The following is a 13,410-nucleotide window of genomic DNA, read 5'->3' on the forward strand; positions in this document are numbered from 1 at the left end:
TTATGCGCACCAGGTGGCCACTCGAAGACCATCACTTTGAAAAACGCGTGGAGAAAGTAGGTGGGTGGGTGGGATTGCTGGACTATTATTGTTAAGAAAATTTAATTCAAAATTTATTCGCAGAATTGAAATGCTCAATTATGTTGTAGGTCGATGTACTTAATTGATTTTAATTTTTTAATTTAGAAAAGTAATCACTGTATTATACAATTTAGTAAGGATTAAAATATATAATCTAATATTAAAAATTAAATAGATATTTTTTTTTTTTTAAATTTATTATATAAAAATAAATTTTAATAACTTTTTTTTATATTTAAATTTAAAATTTTATATTTATCATTAATAAAATGATTGTTATGAAATCTGTTTATTTTATACAATATTATGAATTTTAAGGTATTTAATATATTTTTTACCTATCAAGTTAGTTTAAGTTTAAGTCAAGAAAGTTGTGCTTAACGTTTTACGTCATGATAACAATGTGGTTGAAAAACTGGTAAAAAGAGTCGGTAGGCTCCACATTGTTCCCTTCCGCACATGCCTCACTAGTGCGCTTCTTTGGTTTGTCATCATGGCGTTTCTGTCACTGAAGCAACGAAGAAGCTTCCTCCATTTTTTTTCCCTATTGAAATTTTAGAAAAAAAAAACCTAACAAACCCCGAAAATTTGAAATGGTGCTTCTTCCTGGCATGGCAGTGGGCACTCTCTTATAAATATGCATTTCTTTGCCTAATTGCAGATACCTAAAGCTTTTGTATTACTTGCCATTATCTTGTATTTGCTTTTCTCGTTACCTTCCTTGAGATTGATTTTGGTTTTGCAGTGTCTATTATTGAAGGGAGGGTGTCTTCGGGCTATATATATTCATCCCTCTCGTCTGTCAGTGTTTTTGTTGTGTTATTACTGCTCTCTTCTGTGTTACCGAAAATATCACATCATGTTGCCTCATGATCCTGGCTTCGTCTCTGGATTTATTGGTGTCAGCATTGACGTTGCACTCCGCCAAATCTTCCATCATGTCAGGATTGCACTCCGCTGCAAGGAGGAGTTGAATTCTCTGAGAGATCTGGTAATGAGAATTGAGCCTATTATCAACCAGATCCAGCAATATCGTCTGGCATTGAATAGGAAGAGAGAAATTCCCATTTCTCGAAGGGATATTAATATGAAGGCGTCAGCTGTCAATGATTGGCTTAAAAGGTTGAACAGCCTTCTCCAAGAAGCATCAACAATGGCGCAGGAGTGCACGATACCCAGTTATAACTTGATTTCTCGCAATCGAATCAGTAGAAAGATCATCCGCCTCAATACAAAAATCACCCATCATCTCGAATCGGATACTCAGATGGTGTCATGGTTAAGCGTCCTAGAGGGACTTGGGAACATTAAGGAAAGCATCGAAGCCTTGGCACCTTCTTCTTCAGCCAGCACTTCCGCAACCACATCTGAACCTGTAACTGCAACGGGCATCATCATCAACGAACCCATTATTGTGGGACAAGACAGCGCTGTTGAAAGGTTAGAGGAATTAGTGACCGATGCCGAGTCCAACGCTCCCTTCTCCCGAATTGGCCTGGTTGGGAAGGGTGGTTCCGGCAAGACTGTGCTTATGAAGACACTCTTCAACAGACATAAGGTGAGGGATCTCTTTCGCGATGGTTTCTTGCTTTGGCTTACCATTTCTGCGTCTCCTTCTATTTCAAGTCTTCGGAAAGAACTGTTCACACAAATTAGCATGCAGAGAAAGGTTATAGATCCCAACACAAATATGAACGAAGAAGCTGTAAACATACCGTTGAATGAGGCTCTGCAGGGGAAGAGGTTCGCCCTCTTCTTAGATGATGTGTGGGAGAAGGGTGTTGAATTGCTGGAGGAATTGGGTGTACTCCGCCTAATTCAACTCTCCAACTCCAAAATCATTGTCAGCTCCAGGAATTCCAGAGTGCTCTTGGGGATGGGAGTTGCAAAGGAGTCCACAATCACAGTGGGCGATTTGATGGAGAAAGATAGTTGGCAGTTATTTTGTAATTATGCATTTCCATATAATAATGGAAATGTGCCCGTAGGCATCGATGAGGAAACGGCCAAGGTTGTGTGTCACAAGTGTGCAGGGCTTCCCCTTGCCATCAAAGCAGTAGGGAGGGCAATGGCAGGCATTACTGATGCAAATGAGTGGGGGTTCGCTGTCCAAAGGCTGCCAGACGAGCAGAGCAAAGGCGATGAAGCTGTATATGATCGCCTAAGGTTGAGCTACGACGCACTTGCCAGCTACGGCGTTCATCTCCAATTGGCCTTTCTTTACTTAGGTGCTGCCTTCTTAGAAGACCAGGTTGTTAAGGTCCAAAACGAGGCGATTTTGTTATGGATGGGAGAAGGACTCCTCGGAAAGAAGGAGGTGGAAGATGAAGGTGGCCACGACCCATTCGAGATGGGAAGAATGTACGTCAACATTCTGGCGGATCGGTGTTTGATAGAACCGACCATCAAAGACGTGGATGGGCGCATTGTCTGTTTCCGGATGCACGACGTCCTACGTAGACTGGCAATACAGATTGCTGAGGCTGAAGAAAACTTCTACAGCCGCCCAGGTAAGGGTCTGATAGCTGTGAATGAAAATGAATTTTCAGCCCGCACTCGCATTGTGTTGCAAGACAACAATTTGAGCTCACTTTCCCAGTCATGGAGAGCTCCAGAAATATGCTCATTGCTATTGGCCAGAAACTATTTCACAGAAATTCCCAAAAAGGTAATTGGGAGTATGATCTCCCTTAAGGTTTTGGATTTGACCTCCACGGACATCCAGTCATTGCCAGAGAGTGTGGGGTGTTTGAAACAGCTGGTGTGTCTGAACTTAGCAAATGTGCCCATTAAAAGGTTGCCTGCATCTTTTACAAATCTCGCAGCCCTCCAAATCCTTTCTCTGGAACGCTCTAAAATCACGGAATTACCATCTGACCTTCACAAGTTAAGATCATTAAGGTATCTGGACCTTGATTATTGTAGTGATTTGAAATGTGTACCAAGTAGTATTTCAAGCCTCACGTCTTTGCAGCGTTTGTACATTAGCGGCCGCGGGAGTATGACGTGGACAACAGGTGAGAAGAGATCCCAAAAAGCGGCTTCAATCAACAGTTTGGCCAGTTTAACGCAACTCAAAAGTTTACATCTAGACAACTATGGAGCAGCTATTAGTGATGGGACGCTGGGGAGTATGGTCGACATGGAGACATTTGAATTGAGGCTTACTCAAATGGCGACTTTACCCCATGGCATCTTTAATATTTCAAAGTTGAGACAACTACGGTTAGCCTGTCCGCATACACTTAGCATGGAAGGTAAGTTTCATGAATTTCGAAACTTAACTCTCCTACAGTTATGGAGTTGTGTTATGCTGGAGGAGTTACCTGATTTACATCAACTTAAGAGTTTAAAGCGATTAGATATTTGTTACTGCACTAAGTTGAAGAGGTTTCCTAAAGAGTTCGGTGAAAGAGGAGCCTTTCCTTTATTGGAGCAATTTTCAATGGTGAATTTAGAGGAGCTGGAAGAGTTGCCTATAATCGAAGAGGGTGGAATGCCTTCACTCAAAATAGTAACTATAATGTTATGTGAAACCATAAAAATGTTTCCGGAATGTTATTTGAACCTCAAGCAACTCCAAAAACTCAGAGTGTATGGTTGTTCAGAAATATTAGAAAATTTAGGGAGGTTAGAGAAAAAAAATACAGAAATAAAAATAATAACATTGTCTACAATAGAGACAACAAACTTTCTAGCCCAATTTCTAGAAGTGAGAAATAATTTGTCAGGCTGGCTTTATAATGAATTGTTTAGTAGTGAGATTTTTCTATTCATTATATCTTTGAAGATCAATTTGTAAAAGTGAGAAATACTTTGTCAGGTTGGCTTTATAGTGAATTTTCCAATAGTGAGATTTTCCTATACCTTCAAGATTTATATCTTCATTTATGAAGATTTTGTAAATTTATATGTTTGAAGACCAATTTGTAAAAGTGAGAAATACTTTGTCAGGTTGGCTTTATAGTGAATTTTCCAATAGTGAGATTTTCTTATTCCTTCAAAATTTATATCTTCATTTATGAAGATTTTGTAAATTTATATGTTTGAAGATCAATTTGTAAAAGTGAGAAATACTTTGTCAGGCTGGCTTTATAGTGAATTTTCCAATAGTGAGATTTTCCTATTCCTTCAAGATTTATATCTTCATTTATGAAGATTTTGTAAATTTATATTTTACTTATCAACATATGTATAAATATATCATGATCAATGTATGTATATTTGTAAAAATGTTGTTAAAAATGGTTTCATTATCAAATTTTGTAATTTGTATTTTTACTATCAACATCCACTACAATGACAAAAGAATTCAAATTGTAAAAATGTTATTAAAAATGGTTTCATTATCAAACTTTGTAATTTGTATTTTTACTATCAACATCCACTAAATGACAAAAGAATTCAGAAACCAATTAAATTGACTTTATACTAAACATTTCAAGAATGAGTTTTCCCAATTCTTTTAAGATCTCTATATCCATTTACAAAGATTTGTAATTTGTGTTTACCTTATTAATATTTTTATATCATGATGAATATATATGTATTATGAAATTTTCTAACAAATGTTTCTATTATGGAAAGTTGTAACTTATATTTTATTATTAAGATTTGTATCATTGTAAAAAACAAATAGAACATATACTCTTAATATTTGATATATTTTTTTAACCATGGTGGATTCATAATAAATTGGAAGCTTAGTTTATCAAATATAATAGCTGTTATATATAAGTCACACTTGCAAGAATTTTATTAGAGTGTGTGCAAGTTAATCATGGTCTCTTATGACATGTTAGTGCCAATGCAAGCTTGGAAAAACAAGAATATGTTAACTTGGAGAGATGATTCAATGTGCTTTCAAGATGAATTTGAATATGACATGAAAAGATGAAATGTAGGAAAGCAAATGAGCTTTCCAGGTATAAAACTTCTATTTATAGAAATTGCATATAACTATGTGAATTTTGAGTTTTCCTAGGAGTGGTATCTTATTTCTCATACAAAATATATTGCATATGTTTTATGTGAATTTTGAGTTTTCCTAGGAGTGGTATCTTATTTCTCATACAAAATATATTGCATATGTTTTTGTTGTTACTGCTAATAATAAGTACCTAAATGATGAGACTTTGGTACAATTTTTTTCTATAATTGTAGAAAATATATTGTTATTATGTACAATTATTTTTTTCAAAATTAATAATCTTTATTTTATATATTTTTTTAAATTATGAAATTCATTATATCCTTGAAATTATAAGGCCTTCTCTTAGTGCTACTTAAAAGGGTCTTAACGTTATCAAACGATTTATAAGTCTCATGCACACATTTTTTTTTTTCAAAGGTTAAGGGAAAAAAGAAGTTATAGATTAACTAAAGGAGGGATGCATTTTAAGATTCTCATATATGTCAAGGCACAGATAAAAAAATAAAAAATAGCAAAAAACTATTAATTCTAAAAAATTCATATACTTAGAATGTGTATAATTGAATCTAATATGTCTATGGTTTCATGAATAATGGATTTCTCTATCATAGAGAAAAATAACTTCAGAAATAGATAAGAGGTTTTAAGAAAAAATGAGATTTTCATGTATTTGTGTAAGTTCTTAGCTCCAAGAATGTGCACACTTTTCTAAATCTAGGAACTCTTGCAAAGGGAAAAGGGTTTAGATAAGGGGGAGGGAAAAGAGAGAGAGAGAGAGGCAAAGAGGGAGTGAGAGAGAGTAAGAAGTGGAGAGTGAGAGAGATAGCGTTTTGGGGGAGTGGGGAGGGGGGGTTAAATAGAGTGGGGGGTTGGGGAAGAGTCAAAGAGGGAGAGTGAGTGAGTGATAGGAAAAGATGGAGAGAGAAAGAGAATGAGTGAGAGGCAGAGAGAGAGAGAGAGAGATAGGGAGGGACAAAGGGGGAAAGAGGGAGGGATTGAGGGGGAGAAAGCAAGAGTGAGGGATAGAGTGAGAGAGAGGAATACGGGGTAAAGAGATAGTAGAAGTGAGACAAGAGGGATAAAGAGAGAGAGAGTGAGGGAGGGAGTGAGAGAGCGAGATTGTAGATGTGATATGGGGAGAGAATATAGAGAGGGAGTGGGGGGGAGAGAAATAGAGAGAGGGAAAGGGAGGGAGAGAGAGAGGAGGGGGTGGTAGTAGGGGAGGGAGGGAGAGAGAGAGGAGGACATGGTAATAAGGAGTGAGGGAGGAAGATAGAGATAAAGTTCAAGGAGGGGGATAGAGGAAAATAATGTGTGTGTGTGTGTGTGTGTGAGAGAGAGAGAGAGAGAGAGTGGGGGGTGGTAGGGGGGAAGAGATAGAATGGGGAGAGAAAGAGAGAGAGAAGAAGAGAGGGAAGGGCAGAGACACAAAGTTGGAGGGAGAGAGAGAGACTGATGAAAGGTAGATAGAGACAAAGAGGGAGGGAGAAAACGGAGACAAAGAGTGACATGTAGAGAGAGAGAGATAGAGATAGATGGAGAGAGAGGAAGGAACGAGATGGAGGTAGATACAGAGATAAGGAGGGAGAGTAATGGAGATAGAAACAGACAAAGATGGAGGGAGAGATATGGAGGAGAATAAGTGAGAGAGAGGGAGTGAGGGGGGGATAGAGAGAGATAAAGAGGCATGGAGAGAGAGGAGGGATAGAGAGCACTTTACCCATCCTAAGAGATAGAGCTCGGATGATGAAGCGAAGAGTGCCAGACCAAATATACACGGAATCCTCTCGGTGGTATGCAATTGGCTTCTTACTGTTATTATAAATGTAATTTTTGTTGAAGAATCTGGGGCACGAGGTTAATGAGATTCTTCTTTTACATGAAAACTATTAATGTTTAACTTGTTAACATATTATTTAACATTAGTGTGTCTTCTTTAGATCATTAAATAGCTATCATAACAAAGAGACATGAACACAAGATGTTAGCATTTTTCTAGGGCCAAAACTTCTCCGTCTTGGAGAGGAAAACCCGCACACAATTCTTCTTATAGAGATTCTAATTGACGAACGCCAAGACCATGACCCTTGAATGACTGAACCACTCCAAAAACAAGACACTAATCCCCTTCTTCATATTGTTGAGATCATCATCATCACTGCACCTTTTCCGAGATCATTACTGTGTCTGCACCACCGAGATCTTGACTGTTGTTGCATCTCAAGACAAAGTATCACTGTAGGATTACTTAGATCCTTTTCATAACAATGATCACCATGATCCCTCTTCTTCCTTTCATTGAGACTATGACTGTGTTTTTCTTGCATTGAGATCATACTTATCAATGTTTCAAAACCGTTATCTCTGTGAAACTGTTACAGGACATGATAACCATCCAAGAAACACATGATTACTTTACTCACTCAAAATTATAAGTTATTGTACCACCCGAAAAGCTTCAAGTATCTTTCTTAACTGTGTCTTCATCTGAAAATTCAGAGGTATGTTGAGACCGCTGTAATATGAGGAGGCTGAGATACTTCACTATAATTGTCATCAAAGTAACAAAGGTGTCTTCGTCCTGTAATGTGGATCCATACAAAACATTGCCTTGTATCAGACTTCCGAAATTCCTATACCCAAACGAATTGCTTCAGAGAGAAGTGTGAGTTTTTGTTCATCTTATTTGCGGTGACCCTAGGTGGGTATATATAGTGGTCATGCCTCCATAATGAGCCGACATAACCACGTTATCCATTGTGTCTCTTTTTCTAGCCGACACGAATTCAAGTTAAATTATTTTGCTGGCTGACGTGACAAATTTTTTCGTTGTTCTGCTTGCTTGTCTTCAAGATGATTGTGTTGGTCTTGGAGGGTTGTTCTAGACACTAGGTAGCTTCATATACATTTACAAATATGCTCAAGAAGAGCTCTTTAACATGATTTTGACTCTTTGACTTTCCTAGACCTATGGAATGAGCAAAAAACTCATTCATATAATTTTCAAAAATAGTAGTTCCTTTTCTTGACAAGTACAAAGATCAAAATTACTTTGACAAATATCGAACCTAGTTATACTTTTCTTCAACACACCCTCTTAACTGGGGAGGTATTTACTATTGTAGATCTGATCCAAGAATATTATAGATCTGACATGAAAATATGATATAATGCAAATAAACCCAAGAATAAGATGAAATGATTCTTTATTGTCAAACCCTTAAGGTAGGGCATCACTATACATTCACTCCTTAAGGAAGGAGAACACTCCACAAGCCATATGCCTGTTCATACAATAATACTTCTCTTCATCTCATCCATGTGGAGTCTCTAGCCTCTATATAGAACTCATACATACAATACCATGGGTCATTACCATGGTTCCCTCATACCATCAACTAATACCATGGGCCCATTACATTATTATTAACTACTTGTGGTCCCTTACATGACATGGGTTAACCACCTTATTTATTACTATGGCCCATCCCATTATTACATTATTACCTTGGGTACCTCCCTAGGTACCCCATATTATCCCTCCTAGGTATATAACATTCCACCCCCCTAAGCATGTTTCGTCCCCGAAACATGGGAAGAACACAAATAATAAGATCTACTCAAAAGAGTAGTCCACTGATACCATGCACGTACATCTAGCCATCTAAGAGAAAGGTGAACCCTCGATCTCGCTGGTGCCTCGCTCGCTTGAGATGGAAGTTGACTGTGGCAGCTCTTCTGTGTTGATGTGTAGTAGGTGGATCGTCTCTCCTTTCTATCTGTCATGTGACTACTTGGTTTCCATCTTGATGGTTGTCTTGCGGGGTGATGTGGGTGATGATATGTTGAAGTTTTAACCCACGATGGCTTTTGCTTGACTTCACCCTGCTGTGGTGCCTGTTGTGGTGTCTTCTTTTTCAATATGACTTCAACCACTGAGCCCTCTTCTGATGTATCATCACCTGTAACCTTTTCTTCTGCAGCCTCTGTTTGTGTTTGATTGTCGATCATCAAAGGCTCATAATCTGATATGTCAGTCCCTTGAACATCTTCTGCTTCAGCCTCCATGTGCTCTACCTGTTTATGGATGGAAATATCCTGTAATGTAATTTTCTTCTTTTTATACCATAGCTTCAGGAATTTCTTCTGCACATTAATATTTATAGTACCCACGGATTCCATCCAAGGGTATCCCAAAACAACATCCATGTTATCCATATCTGAAGCATAAAAATCACCATGAAACACATACTTATCCATAGAAAGCTTCAAATCCTTATAGATTTGAACATCCTTATCATCAACCTCTGTATGTTCAATTTGTTTTGCTGGGACTTGCAATTTCTTTTCCAAGTTGACATTTATAAGATTTTGTTTGCAACTCGGATTGATAGACACAATGATTTTCTCCTTCTGAATCAATCCATGAACCTGCAATACAGAGATACCAGCCAAAAATAACCCTTTTGGTTCCTTGGTTTCCTTCTTTCCTGTAAAAATAAAAGCTTTGCTAGGTTGTGTGTCTGTCTGTGTGTGCTTATCCACAAGATTTGATTTACGGTCAAAGCGCTCTATAAGAGCTTTTTTGAAGGCATCCCAATTCTGAAAAGGTCCATTGCAACGCTGATGCCATTCCGCCCATTGCCATCGTTCATTGTCCAGGTACATGGTCACCACACTAAGCTTAGTCCAATCATCTAGGATATGATTCAATCTGAAATACTGCTCCATTTGTGCTAGCCATGTTGACGTGTGAGAACCGTCAAATTTATACAAGTCCCTCGAACTCTGATCTAGGCCCGCCATCACAAAAATATTGGTGAAAAATTGAAATGGTCATAGATCTCTCAATATTGATCAGAATCTCTATTATAACCTGTGTTTAGAAATGGAACGACCACTCTGCATCTGCCCATGTGATAGAAATCTTGATCCATGCACTTGAAATTTCAGATCTGCGCTGCTACTCTCCCGCCGTCACCCAAAATTTCTGCAAAAAGAGTTGATATTAATTCAACGATATCTCCCTCATTCGGACTCCGATTCGACTTATTTTTTTTTTTGAATTCATGTGTTTTTTCACAAAGATTCCAGATCTACAATAGATCTTGCAGATCTGGCACCAAGACTTCTAGATCTGTGCCGCAAACTCGCTGTCCTGAAAATTGTCTGCAACCTGTCTGAAAATTGTCTGCAACCTGGCCCATCCCATTATTACATTATTACCTTGGGTACCTCCCTAGGTACCCCATATTATCCCCCCTAGGTATATAACATTTACAATGGTACTTGGTTATTCTCAATATAAATAATTTCTCATAAGAAGAATCAGATTGGTAATCCAGTCTATATAGAATCATATCAACCAGCGTTATCACAGTGCAAGGCCTTGACTAACAGCTCCATCTCTCCACAAGACCATGAGCTACAATGCTGGCGAGACCAGTGATTTATAGACACCTTTATCATTGTATCTCAAGGTACACACCCACTCGGGTGTTCATTGAGTATGACCTTCTAGGACTATTCTCATCTTGGGTTCCCAGCCCTCAAAGAATATCGTTCCTCTTGCCTACTCTTATCTTGGATGCCCTACACATCCTCAAAGAGTATCAGATGCCAGATGATTACCCAACCCTCCATTCTTTCTTCTCAGGTGAAGACAAGAATGTTGTGTCTATCATGTCTCTTCATTTCCATCCATGGCCTTCACCTAGACTTATGGCTATTAGTCCTAGTCTAGTGCATGACACATGAAATAGAAAAACACAATTGTCACTCCTTTGTAATCAGGGGTGATCTAATTCAAGCTCCCTCTTGATCAGGGACCTGTCAGAGCTTCCTCTTAGCTAGGGACTCTTCAATACATCAGCAACTTCTTCTTCGTTGGTCCTTCAACTGCTTGATCAACTTCTCTCCTTGATGTCATGAAAGTTAGTTCAACTTCTTTCTTGTAGGGAAACAATCATTGATCACTTTCCTCCTTAGTTTGTCATGTCATTCCTTTGTTCATGGAAAGTGGCCTTCTTGGTACATATCTGGAACCTTCTCCATCTGGATACTTCTTTCTCTTCATGCTTCTTTTAGGAGTTTCCATCCACCAGATGAATTCTAGTTGTCCTTGCACTTACAACTCTTGTTCTAGTACCCTGCATGAACTCATCCAGACATTATTCAAGAAATCAAGGCATAACAATAAATCAAATCATACCTTTTGAGATGGATTTCTATCATGACATCATTTCTGTCAGCATCCTGCATACATGTTGACTCATTTCCCAAATATATATATATATATATATATATATATAGATTTATATATATATTGTCAAGGGTCTGTATCTTTTCCAGGGTTCCATCAGAGTCTTCGTATCTTTCGGGGAGATTTCCTAGTCAACTCTTCTTGGTCCTGGGATGTTGATTGTCTTTATCATGGTTGCATACATTACGATCTCTTACTTCCTCACACATTCCATTCCCAAGGGTTTTTTAATCAGATCTATGTAATTTTATTCAACCACCTCATATTTCGTATGAGGAAATATTATGTTCATTTCATCTGGTGTGACTTATGTCTTTTTGCATCCTTTCAGAGGAGGAGATCCTTTTCCTTCGATCATACTTCTTAATATAGAGTTATTGATCTACAACCATATGCCATTACATTTTAAAACTTAAATACAAGTATACATAGCTTATTTTACCTTTAGTTTGCCTAGGCTTCCTTCAACAACTTCCTTGATTGAAAGATCTTCAACCCCTTGAACTGCTCTTACGTCATCATATCATTATTTGTGAACTCCACAAGTTAGATTTACTATTGAAACACTTCCTTGATCCTTATATTAGTGAATATTCCATCAGAGAATCTTGAGGATCTTAAAGATCCCTATCTAGCATATGTTTCCCTTTTGTTGCATGATGAGACTTATTTTAAGTGTTGGAGTTCTGCAAAGTTGTTGCCTACAACTTGCCTTCTTTCATAGAAACCCTAAGTTGATGACTGAGGTATCTTACTTATACTTGAGATTCTAGTCACCCTCGTGATGATGTCATGAGATCTTGTTTTTAATATTTCCATGATGTCATATCATATCTATAATATATATTGTAGTCACATTCTACACAAGATCTAGGAGCCCAAAAAGAGACTTATAGAGAGACTAATTCAATGAATTCTACTCCCTCTTACCATGGGCTTCCATCCTATCTAGTGACATGAATGTTCACATAATGTTCATAGTTCCTCTACCAACTTTTCTAATGTATACCTTTATGAATTCAAAGGAGACCTTGTTCAATGACTTCACTCATCTATGCGGACCATAAATATTGTCCTTATTTTATGTAACGACCTTGTCATGAGGATTGTGACTATCCTCTAGCATTTCCATTCCCTTGCAAACCAAAGTCATTAAACCAATAATTTATTAAACATGAGAGATACTTAGTTGGCATGTGAAGAAGAGATCTTCACCTTGATGCTTCCTTTGCTTGAGTTGCCCATCATAAACTGCTAGTATCCTTTTACCAAGACTTCTTTGGAGACCTTCTAGCACCATGAATTTTTTTATCTTGTCATCATCGAAACTACTTTATGATATTGAGATCATTTTGATTCCTAATTCATCTTCTTGGTAATTTCGACTCCTATATTTAAACACATTGTTGACATGCTCGTGATATTTTCATCCCACAAGTGGACCTTATTACATTCATCATCAAAAAATTTATACTCTGATCCAAGCATCAAGCATCATGCTATGTTTATAGACAAGATTCGAAATTGTGAAAAGTATATCGTTGTGACATTGTAATTATGAGCACTGTACATACAAAGTATGTAGAGAGGCATTGTGATGTGAACCCGAACTTGCCACTGAATAACATAGATAGAGATAGTAACTGGAATGTGTATAGAGATTTTGTCTTATTACCAGGACTGTCTTCTTCAAAAATATTTTGTTTGACTGAGATCATGGTAGTAAGGAACCCGAGACTTACTATTGTAATTTAGCATAAAAAATGAGATTATAATTTATGTTGAGACCATGAGTGCTTCATTGATCCTTTCCATCTGTGCGAGACTATATACTCTATCCCCACCCAAGCTTCATCACTCTTGCATGCTTTATTGTCACATTTTTCTTGATACCTTCACTATTTCTTTGTTGAAATCATCTCTGCACTTCAATATCATGGCTTTCATCCAAACCGTGACAATGTGTTTCACAATTATACTCAGATTCATTATGAATATATTCAATTATGGCTGTGATGAGACAGAGTATGTCTTTGTTCGATCATCAAAGTTCTCTTATTACAACTATCTAAAGCCTTGATAGAGATGTCCTATGATTGTATCTTTCTGTTACAGGTATGTCGAGACTATGTTG

The 13,410-nt window shown here is 37.6% G+C and overlaps 1 protein-coding gene across 1 annotated transcript; it reads left to right on the forward strand.

The window, feature by feature from the left end:
- The first annotated feature begins 564 nt into the window (after positions 1 to 564).
- Positions 565 to 4,216, forward strand: LOC149265130 (putative disease resistance protein At1g63350). Its single transcript, XM_089429140.1, has one exon. The coding sequence runs from the start codon at positions 941 to 943 to the stop codon at positions 3,881 to 3,883; it is 2,943 nt and encodes a 980-aa protein (XP_089285266.1). The 5' UTR covers positions 565 to 940; the 3' UTR covers positions 3,884 to 4,216.
- Positions 4,217 to 13,410: the final 9,194 nt, after the last annotated feature.

Source organism: Pinus tabuliformis, chromosome 6 (genome assembly GCF_031772625.1).
Source record: "Pinus tabuliformis cultivar Carrire ecotype Pingquan chromosome 6, CPIR1, whole genome shotgun sequence".
Classification (NCBI taxonomy): Eukaryota; Viridiplantae; Streptophyta; class Pinopsida; order Pinales; family Pinaceae; genus Pinus; species Pinus tabuliformis.

Bases quoted from the DNA above. Each gene is read 5' to 3' on its own strand.
- LOC149265130 (XM_089429140.1), top strand. From the start codon at position 941: ATGTTGCCTCATGATCCTGGCTTCGTCTCTGGATTTATTGGTGTCAGC.